This window comes from Nuphar pumila, chromosome 14, assembly GCF_984573655.1.
Source record: "Nuphar pumila chromosome 14, dmNupPumi1.hap1.1, whole genome shotgun sequence".
Classification (NCBI taxonomy): domain Eukaryota; kingdom Viridiplantae; phylum Streptophyta; class Magnoliopsida; order Nymphaeales; family Nymphaeaceae; genus Nuphar; species Nuphar pumila.
In genome coordinates, this window is record NC_143262.1 from 5,278,019 (window position 1) to 5,298,494 (window position 20,476).

Below are 20,476 nucleotides of genomic sequence, written 5' to 3' on the forward strand. Positions count from 1 at the left end.
GCCTCTGTTTCTTTTGAAAACTGCCACACAATGGCCCATCTTTAATTCTTTATCATTAACTCAAGTTAAATTATGTCAAATTACAACAATAACCTTCATGATCAAATGTTCAAAGTATTTACCCTTTTCTTTCTCACTAGGACAAATGAGTATTTTTCAAAGGACGATACTGGAAATCAAAATAAATCATGTTCTCCAAGATGATGGATGTTAACCTGAGGCCCTATTTGACACTTTTTAGGAAACCTATGCCCCATATCTGGAATTCCAGAAAAGTGAGGCTCATTTTGAGATTAAGGGCAAAAAGTAGCCCCCCAAATGCAAATTCCCTAACAGAAACAATAAAACAATACTGTAGTATGTTGCATCAAGATGTCAATCCAAGTTTCCAGCTTTAGTTTTAGACGGATAATCCAAAAAATTATATGACGTTAGGAGAATGATTTGATGTCAGCCATATGTAAAGGTCTTAAAAGCACTCAATAGTCAGAAAAGCTAATTCCCAAAAGCCGCCATGCAGAAGAAAGATACAGAATGGTAACTAATATACACTGTTGAGAACTGGTACAAGGAGATGCAAAAATTAGTTGTGGAAGAAGAGGAAACATTCAAAACTCCCCCACAAAAGGGCATCACCCTGACAGACTAATTGGACAGATAAATAGAATACAGGGATGATGTGAGCATGAGCGCTTCTGGAATGCTTGCTACTGGGGTTACTTGTGACCCCACCAGATGCCACTTTACGCTTAGTCTCCATCTTCTGAATCTGAATTTAGAAAAATTGATGTTAACCAATGCTTGCAGTTTGGATTTTGCTAAGAAAAAAAAGAGTCCCTATTGTGGTATTGGTCCATTTAAAAATTGAAGTTTTTGTATGGAAAAGTAGATCCATTCTTCTATACAGAAAAGTAACCAACTAGTTGAAAAAAGTTTCTTATATGGTACTCGCTCAAGCAAATCCTCCTAATGAAAGGGTCCAAATAAGGAAGAAAACCAGAAATCATACCTTACTGCTTACTTAGTGGCATTTAAGTTAATCCATTAAGTTAATTTTTTTGGTTTCCTTAAAAGTCCTTTAGCTGCATTGAGAAAAACATCAGGAAAAGAAAATGACCGAGAGGGAAGATCCAATTTTTCCCCCCTCAAGATTAGGATAAGTACAGGTGAATGGCTTCTATTTCTCTCTAATGTGCATAACATTTCCAAAAGGCAGACACCATAACCAGAAGGGAGTTTTAAGTTATCCTTTAATTTAGTATGAAGCAAATCACATTTACACCAAACTGCCTGGCAGGTTAACTTCCAACTGTTGGAGAGCTAAAGAGAAGGATCACACACATCAAATTGCAGTTATAAAATATTTTGGAGATTTTCTGGTCATCTTTTGGAATAAAGAGAATCATTACCTGATCTTATATCTTCTCCCACCTTTCCTCTGTTTTTCAGTTGTCTCAAAATCATGGAGCTTATGAGAATCCACCAATATAAGTGGAAGACAAGCAGTGTCAAAAGCATTGTATTGAATATGTAGTAGAGTAAACGGTTATAACTATCAGAGAGTAGCACGAACTCCATGGAATCATAACTGCAGCAAGGAGTCAAATAACTATATTAATTGCAGTAGCAATAACGTTGAAAATGCTGAAATTAGACACGCACATGGTGTACTTACCTAGAACTCCAGATTACCCAAAAAGGAAAGATTATAAGCCGTAAGATGAGCCATGAGATAGCGAAAAAACCAAAAAAAACACTAGCTGCAAGCTCCTTTTCACAATACTTGAAGAGTTTAGCAGTTTCCATGAATACATCACTGGCATCATGCAAGGCTAGTATAATTGATCCAATACGGAAAAATCTGCAATAGAAGAGAACTTATTCCTCAGTTCAATATGATAGTTCCAGCATGAAAGTTTAAAATAAACCAAGTGAAGTGTGAGAGATTGGAATAACCAAAACGTCAAAGAGAAAAAAACTTCATACAGCAAAGAGAATAACATCAAGCCCAAGGGAATTGTTTTAAAAAAAATCAGAGTTCTCAAGGAACGACCATAATGCAGACAAATAGGAAAACCATAATGTGAGTATATTGGATAAACATTACCTAGAAATTTAGACCATGAATTTGGTACAGCAGTATTTTAGAGGATATTACGGGTGATGTCATATACTTAATACTTGACTGACAACAACGTTATGAAGATCAAGTTTTGTTCATACTGGTGCCTCCCAAGCATCTCATAATCAAGTCAACATGAGATTTGCCATTTCTGCAATTAAAGCCGCAGATTTCCAACAAGGTCCCTGTATATCATTGCTAATCTTCTCTTGTCCTTCGTGGGTGGTAGCATTGCATGGAGGTTTCATTTTAAGACTAATGTTATGGCGCACACACATACATATACACATGCATTGATGCACACGGTCACACACACATCATGTCGCAGTGCTAATCTTGAAAATGCACCAGCAAGAAAATAATTCTGGAGGTTTTGAAAAGTTGGTCTTTCTCATAAAAACTTGGGAAAATATCACCCAATATAAAAATATAAAATTAGGAAATTGAAGCTATCTTCTTCCAAATTTTGGGACAATATTTAGGACAAGCCCTTGATATATCATGAAAAATTCAAACATTTGTGATATTTGGCAAACACTTTATGTATCTTAGTAACATGAACTTACAACTATGACTTCCTAATGTCATGCGTGAGCCATGAGGTACCATTTCAATTAGTGATTACTAATCAATCTTATATGGATTTTAAAAAATTATCAATGAAAGTATAATGAAAACATCAAACTTATAGTGCAAGGAGGTTGGTAGGTCAAGTGCACACGCACATGAGCTTTGCATGTGAAGAATACTTCACTAGGTTACTAGGATCCTTATGTTCATTTCTCTGATGAAAAGATCAATAAAAAGGATTATCAAGTGAACAAAGCAAGAATCTTTGGGATCTCACTTTTAGGTTCTAAACCCGCCACTTCATAAGCCTTGTCAGTTTATGAATTTACATACATATGTTGCCCAATGCAAGCACTTCTATATGTAAAGAGTACTGAAGAGAGCTTTCAAAAAACTTATCAGATGCACAGAAAGTCGAACCTTTGGTCCATTAATCATTACATGCAGAAGATAAAGCTACGGACAAGAGGAATAATCATGTATTCAAACTAAAACATGAACTCACCACAGAAGAAACTTTAAGATAAACAAGCAAAATATAAGAAAAACAAGAAAAAAAATGAGACTAGAAGTCTAATGTGTGTTTATGTAATATATTGTATCACCTTTTCAGTACTGCCCCTTAGTTAAATAGCATTCTTGTACATAATATTTTATATTAGGGACATTTTTGACCTTTTCATGTTTTCTTTTGTTTGCCTTTGAATGTATATAGACTATAGAGGGGTCGACTCCCACGATAAATTTAGAACTCCTTTTGTTAACCCTAATGAAGCTCTCTCTATTCTTGCCCTCTATCATTATCAATCTCTTGAATATGGTATCAAAGCCATATCTCATCTAGGAAAGAGGATTGAGAGCAAGTTTTGGACAAGAGAAAGACTCTAGTCAGCTGATTACCGTGAACTGCGCAGTCACATATTCAAGGGAACTTATGTCATTGAGTGCAGTAAGGATGATGCAGCCTGGGTTGATTGAGGTATGCACTCTCTAGATCTTGATTTTAGAAAGCTATTCAGGCAATGTTTAGAGCGATCAGAGCAGTATTGGATTTACTGGGGTTTTCTTAGTTTTTTTCTCGAGAGGCGGTAAATAGAGGCCAGTTTTGATTCATCGACCTATTCTGATTCTGTCGGTGGATGTTAGCAAGTGGAAATGTATGCATGTGGGTCATTTTTTATACTAAATCTCGAAGCAAGGGGTTTGGAGAAGGATTCTTGTGTATTTTGGGAGTTCTATTGTTGTTTTGGGTTCCTCCATACAAGTGGTAAATTGTTTTTATTGGGTCTGGGTACATTGGCTATGACTTTCTGTTGAGTTTTGCTAGAATATTCAGTCTTGGTGTTTGGCATGTATCTTTGTACATTTGGTTCTTATTTGTGGGCTTGATTGAAGTTCATGAGCTGCCCCTTTGTTTTATTTTGTATATTAGTGGAAATGTGCTACACTTGCTTCTGTGTGACAGCAAGAGTTATCAGTCTTGGATTGTGTTTGGTATCTTCATATATCTGAGCATACTTTGGTATTGTTGGTGCTGCATATTACTTGCTCTTGGCTTGGTAGTATCTTGCTTATTATCGTGTGAAGGGTTCTCGAATTTTGTAGCTGGGGGTTGGTGAGGTACGGAGAAAGAAGGCATACAGATTGTTCTTGTGAAACTTGACGAGACAAACTATGCTTATTGGGCTAACTGCAATAATAGTAGAGAAAGGACTTAGAGAGTACTTGGATGGCTTGAAGGTGAAACCTAAGCCTACTAGTGCTGATTTTCTCAAAGCAATAAAGAAATGAATTATAAATAATGCATTCTGGGTTCAACAGAGGAGATAATAGCTATGAATCTTTTCAAGTTTCAGGAAGCCAAATAAGCTTGGGTGTACCTCGGACAAGTATACAAGCAAGAAAATTGGGCAAGACATTATAAGCTTACTCAAGAATTGAGGAGTAGGCGCCAAGGAAATAAGTCAATTGAAAATTTTTATTAGGATATGCAAAGAATTTGGGATGCCCATGTACTTATGAAGGGCCAAACAAAATGTGAAAATTGTGTGAAGTTTGAGACGTGTACATCATGGCTAACTTATTTGGGACTTCTTAACCAGTATATGAAAACTAATAGAGTTATTGAGCTTCTTATGATGCTCAAACTAGAGTTTGATGGAACAAAGAGTGTCATTTTGCATCATTCTCAGTTACCCTTTATCACCAAGGTCATATCAGAGTTGATTGCAGAAGAGACCAAGATGAGGTCTCTTTGAACCTATTCATCTGGTGACAATGTCATGACAATTTCTCCACAACTAAGTGGCAGAGGTGGTGGAGGAGCTTGAAGAAGAGGTGTTCGAGTTTTGGAGGGAGAGGTGACCTGAGCTCTATTCAATGTCACTACTCTAAAAAATTTGGTTATATGAAAAATTAATGTCCAATTCTCAAGAAAAATAAAGGTAGAGTCTATGCGACATCTTCTGATGGTGAAGGCATAAAACCCAAGAATAATCACTTTGACATTGGCAATCAGTCTGTTGGTCAACTTCAGTTGTTGGAAAATGTGTAATAACAAATGCAACAACAAATTCAACAATTGCAATTTCTCGCTCAATAAGTCGTGGCCTTTTCCTCTGCTACTCCTGCCTCTTCCTGGTACTGTTTTCTCAGATATCTCAGGTTGTTCCTTTGGTTGGTTAATAGACTCAGGGGCTTCATGTCATATGACATCCTATAGGCCTATTCTAACCAACTGTTAGCCTTGCAGTGATGTTTCACACTGCAGATGGTTCTTCTATGTCTATCTCAAAAATAGGTTCTAATACTTTTGATTCTTATTATGATAGTAAGATTAATCTTTTTTAAGTTTACCATGTTCCAGCGTTTCTATGAATCTTATTTTTGTTAGTTAGATTACCAAGTTTAATTATAATGTTACATTCTCTCCTTTTGAATGTGTGGTGCAGGATCAGTTGTTAGGGAAGAAGGTTGGGATTGTTTATAGAAGAGAAGACTTATACTACTTGGACTGAATTGATATGAGTGTGCAGAAGAAGCCCAGGATCAAATTGAGAGCTTCTATTATAGATGAGTATGTTTTGTGGCACCAGAGATTGGATCATATTTCTAACTCTAGGTTGCAAAAGTTGTTGTCTTCAAGAAGTTTTTGTGAGCCTAAGTTACTTGTGTCAAATCATGTTAAAAATTGTGAGAGTTGTACATTGGCAAAGGGTCATGCCTTGTCATTCGGGTCTACTAACAGGGAATTGAAAGTCCTTTTGATGTAGTGCATTCTGATGTATGGGATCCTTCGCATGTTTTGTCAAAAAGAGGATCATTGTATTTTGTTGCCTTCATAGATGATTATACAAAATTTACCTGGTTATATTTTATGAAAAATAAAAGTGAACTTTTTAAAATCTTAAGAACTTTTGTGTTATGATTAAGACTCAGTTTGCTGCCAAGATTATACTCTTTAAACTGTATATTTGAAAATTTCTTGCAGAAGAAGGGTGTAGTTCATCAAAGATCATGTCCCTATACTCCTGAGCAAAATGCAATGGTTGAAAGAAATAATAGACATATCTTGAAAACAACAAGAGCTCTTCTTTTTGGGGTAAAGTGTCCAAAGTATTTTGGGTAGATGCAGTTGAACTAGGTATCTATCAGATAAATCATATGTCCTCAAGTGTGCTTAAGGGTATACCTCTCTTTCAAAAACTGTATAAACAAACTCCAAATTATGATGTGATGAGAGTATTTGGAGGTATATGTTTTGTTCTATTACCTGATAGATATAGAGATAAGTTGTCTCCTAAAACTATTAAGTTTTGTTTTCTTGGTTTTGCAAATGGTCAAAAGGGCTACAATTGTTATGATCCTGATGGAAAGAAGGTGTAGGTATCCCGACATGTCTTTCATGAGGATATGTTATACTTCAGCCAACACTGAGAAAAGACAAAAAATGAAATTGATTTGCTCTGCTTGGTTTGTTTTTGTGAAAAGGAAAGTGTAAATGAAAGGGTGGAGTTTCAAGGAAAGCAGGTTCAACCTAGAAAGAGTTGGTTTGGACAGACATACTCAAGAAAACATGAAAATGTGGTTGAAATCCCTTTCCTGATCAAGTGGAGGAACAACCAGAGAGAAGAGGCCAATTATGATCTCATTCCTTTGTCAGTTGAATTCAGCCACCACAATTTTTGGTCTTTATCTTCCTTCCCTAATCCTCATCACGTACGTAAAAACTCTAGAACTTTGATTTTTCCTTCTCATTTTTGTAACCTATGAGTATATCTTCCCTCAACATCGTAATTTTTAGCATTAATCCATTCTTATGTTGAGCCTTAGTCTTATGTAAAGACAATAGGAAAAGAAAAGGGACAAAGAGCTATGGTTGAAGAAATGAGTGCATCTGAGAAGATGCAAGCGTAAAAATTGCTAAAACCTCCACCAAGGAAGAATATTGTTGGGAGCAAATGGGTATATAAAATAGGGACCAAGGCAGATGGGTCAATTGAGAGATATAAGGCAAAATTAGTAGCTACGGACTATAGAGAGCAGTTTAGAATCGATTTTCCTGAAACATTTGCTCCTGTAGCTCATATGACAACTATTTGTACATTGCTTGCAGTGGTTGCAGTACATCAATAGAATATGTGACAATTAGATGTCAATAATGCTTTCTTGAATAGAGAACTAGAAGAGGAAGTGTATATGAAACTATCATAGGGATATTCAGATTCAGAAGGTAGGGTTTGTAGTCTTCGCAGAGCATTATATGGGCTCAAATAGGCACCATGAGCTTGGTTTGAGAAGTTTAGTTCAACAATAAAATCACTTGGTTTTAGGCAGAGTCATCCTGACCCTGCCTTGTTTGTGTCTTCCTCTAAACTCAAAAAATGCATATTATTTTGGGAGATGACATGAAAAGAGTTAAGGAGACCAAGAAGAAGTTGGTTAACATGGTTGAGATGAAAGATTAGTTGTTGTACTCAGGATTATCTAATATGTGAGATACACTATGCACTATGTCATGTTCTTTTCATCATCATCTTTCACAATTCTTGAAGCCTTTTATGATGCTGATTTTGGAGGCTCTACTCAATATCGACTTTTTACTATTGGTTTCTTTATTTTTCTTAGAAGCTCTCTGATCTCATGGAAAAGCAAGAAACGACAGAAGGTTGCCTTATGCACAGTGAAAGTAGAATATAGAACTATGGCTCAAGTCATAGCCAAGATTATTTGGATATAATAGTTATTGGGTGAGTTGGGAGTCTCTATTGTTGACAAAACTTCTTTATATTGTGACAATATGAGTACTATTCATATTGCAAAGTATCCAGAGTTTTACGAGCAACCAAGCATATTGAAATGGATTGTCACTATACAAAGAAGGCCTATGAAGATGAGGTTATTTCTCTAGAACATGTGAGGTCAAAGAATCAGATTGCAAATGTCCTTACTAAGAGTTGTGCCTTCACATTTTCATTCATTCCTTTCCAAACTCGGAATGATTTCATTGCATCATCCCAAGTTTGTAGGGGAGTGTTAAGAGATGTAATATATTGTATCACCTTTTCAATACTACCCCTTAGTTAAGTAGCATTCGTGTACATAGCATTTTATATTAGGGGCATTTTTGACCTTTTTATGTTTTCATTTATTTGCCTTTGAATGTAGATAGAGGGCGGGTCGACCCCCATGATAAATGTAGAACTCCTTTTGTTAAACCTAATGAAGCACTCTCTTATTCTTGCCCTCCATCGTCATCTCTCTAATCTCTCGAATAATGTGCATACCCAAGGATCTCCAACCTTATTTGTTCACATTCACTAAAGCTCCTATAACTGTGGAACTTAGTCTATAGAATGAACACAATGTCGTGTGCAAACTGGCATATCATTATCTACTCCAATAATCTTTTCTCATATGTGAGTTTTAGGAGCAATCAGGTGAATAGTTGAGACGGTTTTGTTTTTCTTTTTCCCAGCTTGGCAAGACATTGGAAACACAAGTAGAGGCTCCAATCAAACTGAGGAACTGAAAGTAACTTGAAAAAAAAAATCATTATAATGCATATGCATATAACCCAGACCTTGGAAGACAAGGGTGTAATATGTACTAATGGAGTTCAGACTGCTAAAGAAGTCTTAAGAAAAGATGCTCAAGTATACAATACCTTGCAGCATAAGAGTACCCAATCAATATAACAGTGACTATATGATGCGACATCATTATACTGAAATCTTTTCTTCGGGTTTCCCATGTAAGGAGAGCAGCAATGCTATAGATGTAGAATCCACATTGGCACATGTAGAGAAGTCTCAAAGAAAACCTAAAAACATACAAAAGAGAATTTAAATAAAATCAATATAAAAATCAACCTAATATAATAAACTACCATTCAAATTGAAGGAAGATGAGAAATAACTGAGAGAACCAAGAGCGAGCATAGGGGTGGCATAATCTGACCCGACCCGCTTCTTAGCCGGGTTAGGGTTTGGCTTAAACGGGTTCGTGTCATAAACGGGTCGACCCGCCTAACCCGTTTATTAAACGGGTCGTGTTCGTGTTAGGGGTATGTCAACCCGCCAACTCGTTTGACCCATTTAATAAACGGGTTAGGCAGGCGGGTCAACCCGTTTACACGAACCCGTCAACCCGCAACCCGTTTACACGAACCCGTCAACCCGCAACCCGTTTACACTAACCCATCAACCCGCAACCCATTTGACCCGTTTAATAAATGGGTTCGTGTCGTAAAAGTATAATATGTATTTTTTTTTGTGTTTCTAATTGTGTTATTCGGGTTAGACAGGTTATTCGGGTTACTCGGGTCGGTTATCGTGTTGAGGTTATTCGGGTTAGACAAGTTTATCGGGTCGACCCGTTTAATAAACGGGCCGCCGTGTCATGTAATCGTGTCGTGCCGACCTAACCCGTTTATTAAACGGGTTAACCGTGTCGTGTCGGGTTACCCGTTTAATAAATGGGCCGTGTTCGTGTTTGCCACATCCGACCCGTTTAATCCGATCCGTTTAATAAATGGGTCGTGTTCGTGTTGAGGTATTCTGACCCGCCAACCCGACCCGATTGCCACCCCTAAGCGAGCAGGTGTTTTTTCATCAACAAAGATTTCAATCCCATGCTTAAGGAAAATTGGGTCATACTGATCAAGAAAATATAGCCTCATCCGGCTAAAGGGATTAACTAAGATAACAAACCAGAGCAAGAATGCTGAATGTGTTGCTGATGTTTTTAATCCTTCTTCACTTTACTAATGCAAAAGTTGCTTTGTCCAGCTAAAGGTATCAACTGAGATAACGAACCAGAGGAAGAATGTTGAATGTGTTGCTAATGTTTTTAATCCTTCTTTGCTTTACTAATGCAGAAGCTTCACATGCTTATAATCAAAATGAAGCCGTTTCATATATTTATGATGATTTGTTTTCTCCATTTCACTTAGAAGTTGCTTCATACATTTAGGATTATATAAAAGTTGTTCGACACAGATTTCTGGCACTCCTGATATACGAGAAGAGAGATTTACACCAGCTCTTCTGGCCTCAAACAAGTCTAGAAGTACCATGTTGCAGTGTGCTTTTCTGGTAACATGGGTACTTTACTAAATTTAATAAATCACTTCTTCAAAGAAGGATTCATTAGATTATGAAAGTATAGCTAAAAAAAGTGTTCAGTATTGCTGAATTCTACTCCAATACAATTGGCAGAGCTAAGTATTACAAGTCAATATCAAATTATTTTTAGGATTTTTTTGAGAAAAGGAAGTTGGTGAAATTGTCAACATCCACGAAAAGCTATGAACATAAAGTCCCATACGAATTGGTCCATAAGGACCACGACATTTAAAATTAATTTCTTATTTTATCTAATTCATGATCATTCTATGAATATAAAAGAAGCTAATTCTTTGTGCGGAATTCCTGTAATAGATCTTCATTTATTAACAAATTTAAAAATGGTAATAGCAAAAGAATCAAAACCTTATATTATATTTCCGTATATGAATGCAATAGACAATGAAAGTCGAAACTTACTTAATATCTTGATTTGGCCATCCTCTAAAAAATTCTTTCTTGTCCCAAAACCATGGTTCATCATATGCTATAGAAAGGACACAAGCTTGAACAGTGGCATAGTATGTAAGTTTCCACATAGACTCGCAGAATTTTGCAATCTTGGTTTGCTTAGCTTCATCCAGCTTTAATGACAGAGCAGTTCCACCACTCAATAACCAGATAGCAAGCTTCTGAAAAAAAAAATATCATGCAATCGTAAGAGAAACTTTGAATTTGGGGGACAATGTACATAATAAACAACCAACCAGATTTTAGAGTTATTATTATACTCAAGATGCAACTTATTCTACATGGATTTACACAGTTTTGCAGTTTTTGCTTGTTTGGCCCAACGATGCTATACCATCATTGTAAAGAGCCAACAGACTAATATATTAGCTACATGATACACATGCAAAAAAAGCACACCGTAAGGCCACACAGAGATAATTACTTGCATAATTACAAAGCTTGCATCGCTGTTTAAAAAAGAATTGACCACCCCATAGATATAAACATAATTACAAGATGAAAGCGCAGGTTCACTTGATTGATAATAAAATTATACAACCATATACAAGATAGCAAACAAATGCATAAATTAAAACACACATAATATGCATTGATACTTTCAAATGCTTTGCAGGTACACAGGTAAAACAATATAGGTCATGCTTGACCCAGTGTTGTTGGAGCTCAAAGTGTCAAATGCATTATAAGTCGCTTCTTTCAAAAACAGAAAAAAAGGCCTTCAAGTTGCAGATTTTTATTAGCAAGTATTACTTTGAAGTTTGGCACTTGTATCGTGTCACCTTAAAAGAGGAATCTCTTTCAAAAGAAGTGCTGACAAAGTGCTATTCTTGGGTCATTTCTGAGGCATTGGTCATCCCAAATTTTCATTGGAGAATAAGAACTAGTATTGGAAGATTGCTACAAAAGCAAACACAGCATTGAATCAAGGATCCAAGTCTCAGGCCTTCGAACAATTTCATTCAATTACAAATGGATCGGGGATGACCAAACGAATGGCAGGGCATGGTTGGAGGAATGGCTTTGGTATTGATTTGAAGAAAAATGCTTTGAAGAAAAATGCCTGTCAGAGGAAATTTCAATGACAGGGGACTCATCAGCCTTCTTTATAACTGATTTGAAGAAAAATGCTTTGATATTTGAGACGGCAGACTAGGTGCAATCACATTGCACACTTTAGTGCGGGCTGCACCTGATCTGCCCTCCATCTTCTGTTGGGCCCCACAGCTGACAGGCTGTACCCCAGAGATGGAGGGCAGTCAGGCGCAGTGGCACACTCAAAGTGTGCAATGTGATTGCACCTGATCTGTCCTCGATATTTGAGGGCATTTGGCTAGGGTCTAGATTTGCAAAATTATCAGGTTTGTAACAATTTTGCCGTAATCATGTTGGTAAGCAGAGAGGATGGATTGACCTTCTCCCAGTTGTTTTAAAGACAATGGCATTGATATCCAACTATATTCTAGATAGACAAATTTACTCAGGAGTTCACTGCCTTAGAAACGCGAATCAGTGTGAGAATATTTTGGTAAACAATGAATGCAACTGGTATTAAATCTATGGATGATCAATAGGCAGAAATAGCGGTATAAATATTTTCCATATAATCAGAAGAAGACGTTATCATCCTCATTCTGGGCTTTCCCTTCTCGACTTTGTATGTGTTTTTATTATTTTTAAACAAAAGGGTTTGACAGTTATCCTTAAAACTCAACTCAAACAGGAGAACCATGATCCTCTTTCCTTGGAATTGCAATTCCTTGTTCATGGAAGCATGACTTCTATTAAAACGCAATTCCGGACTGTAATTCCCGGATGCTTCTCATGGTCTAAGAAGCACATTTCCACTTTTCTCACGTGCTTTTCCAGGCTTCTGAAACTGTTTCCTAGGAAACGAGCTTCTGAGCCTCGGCAGAGCTTTTCGCAACAATGGTTTCGATGATTGCCTCTTCATCACTAATATTTCCTCGTCATTAGAAGAAACCCAATTAACAAGCTATAAATTTCATCCGAACACGATGCGCCTTCTACGTGGAAACGACCAAACAAGCTCAATAACAAAATCAAGATCACCGAGATCCGCATCCAAACGCTACCCACCTACCAAACGACCCCATCCCATTAAAAACATGAGAATTCAATCCCTTTCACAAAAGATACAAAAAGAAATTCACGTAAAACCCACACCAAATCACGAAAAAAAACACGGTTCCTATCCCCCACAAACAAAATCCAGCGCTAAAACGAGTTTCTTGGTTGCCCAATAGAATCAATTTAAAAACAATCTAGAAAACGACGCAGACACTAGAAAAGAACGAAACCAAGGCCTAAAGGCGAAGAACTTCACCTGGTAGACGGAGACGTGAAGGACGAACCTCGTCACGAGGAAGGCGAAGGCGAAACTAATCGCCATTCTGACATCCACCCACAAAGAATCCATTGCAGAGAGAGAAACAGGCTACGAGGACAACGAATTACGCGCTACATTCTCCAAGCCAAGTATCCTACCGACCATTCGAGATCGGAGCTTCGAAGGAGAAGGGAGGTGGCCTTATAGACGCTTCGAGAAGCGATAACTCGACTCCGCCGGGGGCAATCCTCGAAGAAGGATCATCACCAGGCACCAACGAGAGCTTAAGAGAGACGATGCAGAGAGGAGGACCAAGGGAGAATATAGAAAAGATTTCAGGGCTCCCCGTGATATTTTGCAGAGAAGAGACCGTTACGTTGGCTTACTTGTTCAAGAAAAATATACATATATATATAAAGAAAATTGACTAAAATGGTAAAAAATGAAAAAGAAGATTGAAGAAGCGCTTCTCTTTTTGGTTAATGATATGGCTGTCCATTTTTTTCCTTTTTTTTTGGGTGTAGGTTGCCCTCATATAGTTAATATCCATATTTAGTATATGTGAAAAGGCAAATTTTAGTTAATTGAGTTTTTTTGTGTGTGGAAAAATGGGCATATCAGATTGGAGGGTTGTTTGTTGCATGTTTTGGAAGAAATGGTTTTCTAATATAAAGCATTTTTTAAATAATTTGTCCTAAATATATTTATTTGACCCATGTTTCTACCTTAGAAATTGCATCGATTGGTCAACAACTCACCAAACAGGTAAAACTTGCAAAACATGGTAAAATTTGTATGCGTTTTATTTAAAATCAGTTCTATTTGATTACATATGAGTTTCATAGAGTTGAAAAGAAGGTATTGTTTTTAACATTATTACACTTTTTATGGTGCTGTTAAAAAAAACAGTTTCTTCTTATTTTTTGGTTGTTATACATGCTTTAAATGGGACTCTTGGCAAACTTGAGCCAATTCTCAGAACCCAAAACATTGTTGTTTGTTGCCAATCCTTCCAAGTTGGCCAATATAGGGTTACTTACCTCATAAGAGTTCCATGCCGTGAGTTTTTGGTTGGTGTTCATTTATAGAACTGACATCCAAAAATGTCCCCCAGTTTTTAACTCGTATTTGCTGGTTTTTTCCCGTTTCACTAGGTTAAAAAAAAAAAAAAAAAATTGTCAGTACGCTTTTCCTACTGATGTTTCTAATAGGATTTTTTTTGGAATAAAAGCATATGCTTGCATGATTAATACATAAAAGAGATTTGGGTATAACTAAAGGGGAAGTTAGAAAAGTCTTTGACTACCATTTAAATAATTTGGCACTAGAATGTTGTAGGCGAAAGTAACGTTGCATGCGTGGCACGTGTGAGGAGGCCTCGTGCAAAGACACGTGAATGTCTGCCTTTTCATTTACTTTTACCAAGAAAGCGTGTGGCCGCATGAATAGTCAAATGACTCAAATGTAGGAAGTGGGCCCCATCACGTGGGGGGACATCCACCGTCCATTCCCAAATCGATGACAGCTCCACCCACAAACCTGGATCATGAATTTGCGGTCATTTTCTTTGGTGGGTCCCACAAGGCTGGCCCGGCAGGCCTTTATGGCGTTTTTACATTTTAGCTCGCTAGTTTTCAAATATTTAAAATAGCTCCTCTTTTTTTGAGATATTGGTCACATCACATGACCTCTTGAGTTACTTTAATCTTTGGGAATTACATATTTGTTGTTAATTATGGCTGCAAAACGTAGGGAGTTACAAGAGTAACGTTTAATAATCGTTAAAAAAGGGTTAAAATGTGTCTGTTTAAAGTTGTTTTTTTAACCAAAGAAGGCTACCTCCTTACCTAGTTCATCGACGTGAAACCTCAAATCCCTTCGCCCACGGCAGAGTACATCCATGTCCTGTATCACAGCAAAAGATGCACACTTGTGGGTTTCAAACTAGTGACATCCTGGCAATTTTGTGTCTTACCAAAAGCTCGCACCGGTCATCTGAAAGAGTTAATTAAAGTTATATGTAAAAGTTATCTCGGGCCATCATTAGGGATGGCAGTGGACCGGGGGAAAGCAGGCCCGCCCCGCCTCGCCCAGTTTGAACCGGGGATGAAGGGTATGAAACGGGGATGGAGGCGGGGGTGGAGGATAAAATCCATCCCCGTCGCGGAGGCGGGGTGGGGGTGAACGTGCACTTTTCCCCGCCCCGTCCCAATCCCCGCCTCATCCCCGCCCCGACCACTTTTCCCCGCAATATCCCCGCCCCGCTCCGCCTCAGCCCCATTTGGACCGGGGATGAAGGGTATGAAACGGGGATGGAGGCGGGGGTGGAGGATAAAATCCATCCCCGCCGCGGAGGCGGGGCAGGGGTGGAGGATAAAATTTTGAGGCGGGGCGGGGGTGGAAACCTTGTCCCCCGCCCCCCGCCCCACTGCCATCCCTAGCCATCATCTCGTCTGAGTAATTCTCTAAAAAAATGTCAGTTTATGTTAAATATTTTAAGATAGAAGTGGCTAAACTTAAATTTTCTCTATAAATAGCCCTTTTGTTTCCACAAAGTGAGGGGTGGTGGATGCGAGGGAACAAGCTTTTAGAAATGTTGCCTTTTCAATATAACAATGCACTAACTGCTCTGTTGTCTCGCACGAGCAGTTAGTGCACGTCACCCCGTGGTGGGACGTTTCAAGTTCCAACCCCAAATGGTATGGTTGTATGACTGGTAGGGCCTGCCTAACCCAGCTTTCTCTGTCTAAAAATGTAATGTTGGTACAATTTTAAAAAGTTAACGACATGTTACCAAAGTATATAAAGGGTGTGGAAGGTTAGTAAAGCCATGGAAAGCTGGGATGAAATTCAAGTTGTAGGAGTGGTTCTCATTTGCATTATTGATAACAACATAAAAAAATGTTTCTCATGCATACTTATAAGTGCTCTAATAAGCGCACACAACTTTGCAGCACAAAATGTTCTTTCAATACGAGCACCTAACCATCTTCGACCATTCACTTCTCTTTGTTGTATCACATCTTAGGGTTTTTTCATTTGATATATACTCAAATATCCAAATTTGCAGGAATCAATACACAAATCAACACACAATATCCACTACAAGAAAATTGTTAATTAGCGACGAAAATTTGCGACGGATTTTTTCCGTCGCTAATTAGCGACAGATTAGCTAGAGAAACCTTTCTTCATGAATTTATCGCTAATTCGCGACGGATTAGCGAAGAAACAACTTTCATCGCTAATCCGTCGTTAATTAGCAACGGATTAACGACATCAATTTTTGTCGCTAATTCTTAATACAAGAAAACCATTTTAGCGAAGGATTTAGAGAGGGAATTTTGCCGTCGCTAATCCGTCGCTAATTAGCGACGGCTTAGCGACAAAATATATTCCGTCGCTATTTTGGTATTTTGATTTACGACGGCTTAGCGACGGAATTATTCCATCGCTAAGCCGTCGCTAAATGTCGCGTAAATCCCTAATCTCATCCCTCTTTCTCTTTTCCTGTTTCGCTGTCTTGCTCCCGCCCGCCGTCCTCTCCCTCCTGCTGCCTGTCGACCTCTATCCGGCCCCCACCGTCCACCGCTCGCCAGCCGCCGCTCCCCATCAGCCTCCCGCCACCGCCCGACGACGTGCAGGTAATCGCTTCCGTCGGCAGGGGATCGACCCCCCCGCGTTTCCGGAAGGGGGTCGACCCCCTTACATTTCCGGCAGGCAGGGGGTCGACCCCCCTGTGTTTTCGGCAGGGGGTCGACCCCCCTACGTTTCCGACAGCAGGGGGTCGGCCCCCCTGCATTTTCGATAGGGGGTCGACCCCTTGCGTTTCCGGCAGCAGGGCGCAGGGGGTCGCTCCCCCTGCATTTCCGGCAAGGGGTCGACCCCCTGCGTTTCCGGCAGCAGGGGGTCGCATCGCCCCGCTGCGTTTCCGACAGGGGGTCGCCCTCCTGCGTTTCCGGCAGCACGTCGCAGGGGTCGGCCCCCGTGCATTTCCGGCAGGCAGGGGGTTGCCCCCCCTGCATTTCCGGCAGGGGGTCGCCCCCCTGCGTTTTCGGCAAAGGGGTCGCCCCCTGCGTTCTGTGAAACTGCATCTGCCTCTTGTTTTTTTTTCGGCAGGTGGTGACTTCATTTTAACACAGTGTTTTTTGCAGATTTCTCAACGAAACTCGCTTGTGCCCCGCCACCCGTGGTAAGTAAGTGACAAAAACAATGCAAATCGGGTAAATACCCGTGGTGAGTAAGTGATGCAAGCGCATCACATGTTATTTAATTTATTGAATGTAACACTTTATTGTTCACACACTCACTTAGTTGTTGATATCTAGGACTGCTTTATTGGAGTTCGGAGATTATGCTAAGCATGATTTTAATGTATGAATATGGAAGTGTTCTTATTTTTGGAGTACGGAGTCCATGCTAGGCATGGTAGTAGTTAGTGGGATATTGAAGTGTGTTTACTGCAGGTACATGTTTGACATTTGTTTGATATGAATGATTTCGATGTATTGCAATGTTTGATGTGATTGTATCCATGCTTGCATGTAGTTACTTTCAATTTGATTATGTCTTCCATGTGAAATTGTATACTGAAAGCATGCTTCAAATGAATGTATCGTGTCATGAATAGTTTGCACATGAAAATATTAAGTTATCAATGCATGCATCATAATTCTTGTGATTGTATGACATCATATATTGCATGATAAATTTGATATTTTCTTCATCATAGCATTCTGATGGTTCTCTTTTAACTGGTTAGGATATTATTCGTAACATCATACGACAAAATGACTATAAACCATGAATGGATGTACTGTAGGATAGTGGACAATGAGTTATCGCATGAATATATGGATGGTGTTGACAGTTTTATTGAATTTGCAATGGCAAGTGTCAATACAGTGGATCCCACAGGTCGGATTAGGTGTCCCTGCAAGATTTGTAAGAATAATCGATTTGTAGAACCTCATGACGTTAGACATCACCTATACAGGAAGGGTTTTGTGAGTGATTATCAGAACTGGATGTTTCATGAAGAAGAATTTAGAAACGATTTTGATGCACGGGTGAATATGGTGCACGATAATCCATATACGAATTTGATATTTGATGCCGCAGGAACAGAACTAGGTTCTGCTATGAGTTCTAGTGATGTAAGAACTGCCGTAGATGAAGAATCACCAAACGATGCAGCTAGTAGATTTTATGATTTACTTAGAGATGTTGATGAGTCACTTTGGAACGGTTGTGAGAGTCACACTATCTTGTCTGCAGTTCTTCAACTAATGAATTTGAAGTCCGAGTATAATTTGAGTCAATCATGTTTTGACCGTTTGTGCATGATTGTGAAGAGTATGTTGCTCAAAGATGAGAAATTGCCAAAAAATTTCTAGCGTGCGAAAGTTGTGGTCAACGCTCTAGGTATGGGTTACAAAAAGATTGATGCTTGTCCAAATCACTGCATGTTGTATTTCAAGGAGCAGAAAAACAACATATCATGCCCGTCATGTGGGCGTCTTCGGTTCAAGCCAAAGACAAGAGGCAATGGTAGCACGAGATCAATGGAAGTTTCATACAAGTCGCTCCGCTACTTTCCTATCACTCCTAGATTGCAGCGATTGTATATGTCTTCAAGGACAGCTAAACACATGAGATGGCATGCAAATAAAGTTCAACACGATGAAAACAAGATCACGCATCCTGTTGACGCTGAAGCTTAAAAGCACTTTGATCGTACTCATCAGAACTTCGCAATGGAAGTGCGAAATGTTAGACTCGGTCTATGTACAGATGTATTTAATCCATTTGGGGGTAGATCAACTCCATACTCATGCTAGCCAGTATTTGTAACTTCATACAACCTTCCATCAAGTTTGTGTATAAAACGTCCAAATCTTTTCTTGTCTTTGTTGATCCCTGATCCGACCTCACCTGGCCAAAATCTTGATGTATATCTAAGGCCATTGATTGATGAACTAAAAGTATTGTGGGATGACGGTGTTACCACGTATGATGCCCACAAAAAACAAAATTTCAACATGAAGGTCGTTGTTCTATGGACAATCAGTGACTTCCCTGCATATGGTATGCTATCTGGTTGGAGCACACATGGGAGGTTGGCTTGTCCGTACTGCATGAAGGATTCCAATGCTTTTAGATTGAGGCATGGAAGGAAGCCTTGCTGGTTTGAGTGCCATCGTTGATTTCTACCCAGTGATCATCCGTTCCGACGACAAAAGAATGCATTTAAAGCAGACACAATTGAAACGGAAGGTCCATCCTCAAGATTGTCCGGCATAGAGATTCTAAGAAGATTGTGATACTTTTCAGATGTATTAACAGATGCCCGTAGTCCTACACCCTTTCGTGGATTTGGGAAGGATCACAATTGGACGAAAAAATCTATTTTTTGGGAACTACCGTATTGGCCGACCCTATTGATACGACATAATTTGGATGTGATGCATATAGAGAAAAATGTGTTTGATAATGTGTTCAATACAGTAATGAATATTAAAGAAAAAACGAAGGATAATCTGAAGGCCCGTATGGATTTAAAATTAATATGTAAAAGAACAGAATTGGAACTCAAAGAGTATAATGGCAAAGTACTGAAACCAAAGGCAAAGTACGTGCTCGGACCTGATCAAATAAAACATGTATGTCAATGGTTGAGACAACTGAGATTTCCAGATGGATATGTCTCTAACATTGCTCGGGCTGTGAAGATTGACGATGGACAGTTATATGGGTTGAAGAGCCATGATTGTCATATCTTTATGCAACGATTGATACCCCTAGCATTCCATGATATGTTGGACAAACCTATATGGGGGGTATTGTCTGAGTTGAGCAGATTTTTCAGAACATTGTGCGCATCGGTTGTCGTTGTATCAGATGTAAAGAATCTCGAGGACTCTGTCATCACCACTGGTTGTCTGCTAGAAAAGCTTTTTCCGCCAGCATTTTTCGATGTTATGGAACATTTGATCATACATCTGCCATATGAACTAAGGGTTGGTGGCCCTGTGTAATATCGATGGATGTACCCATTTGAAAGGTATATGTTTTTTTATATTTGTCTCTTTAATGACAGATATTTAAAATTTGAAATGTATATTCTTGTCAGATGCATGTTCGACCTAAAAAAAAGGTTCGTAATAAAGCAAGAGTAGAAGGCTCTATTTGTGAGGCGTACACTTTAGAAGAGATTTCAAATTTCTCATCTATGTACTTCGAACCTCATATTCGAACACGTTACACATGCCCGCCCCGTAACGATGATGGAGAACAAGTAACTGTAGCTGACAAGCTGTCGATATTTCAACCACTTGG

At 38.9% G+C, this 20,476-nt stretch overlaps 1 protein-coding gene across 1 annotated transcript; it reads right to left on the reverse strand.

Annotated features, from left to right (window-relative positions):
• Positions 1-1,344: 1,344 nt before the first annotated feature.
• On the reverse strand, positions 1,345-13,253 carry LOC149816148 (ceramide synthase LOH2-like). Its single transcript, XM_089987920.1, has 5 exons — positions 13,136-13,253; positions 10,738-10,949; positions 8,859-9,014; positions 1,676-1,861; positions 1,345-1,588 (listed from the first exon to the last, which is right to left on the reverse strand). Exons 1-5 carry the CDS (start codon positions 13,226-13,228, stop codon positions 1,381-1,383), a joined length of 855 nt encoding a protein of 284 aa, XP_089844046.1. The 5' UTR covers positions 13,229-13,253; the 3' UTR covers positions 1,345-1,380.
• Positions 13,254-20,476: the final 7,223 nt, after the last annotated feature.

Bases quoted from the DNA above. Each gene is read 5' to 3' on its own strand.
- LOC149816148 (XM_089987920.1), bottom strand. From the start codon at position 13,228: ATGGATTCTTTGTGGGTGGATGTCAGAATGGCGATTAGTTTCGCCTTC. The intron at 10,950-13,135 runs GTGAAGTTCTTC...TTTTTTTTTCAG, and splicing joins TTCACGTCTCCGTCTACCAG to AAGCTTGCTATCTGGTTATT. The intron at 9,015-10,737 runs GTAAGTTTCGAC...GTATGTTTTTAG, and splicing joins TGGCCAAATCAAGATATTAA to GTTTTCTTTGAGACTTCTCT.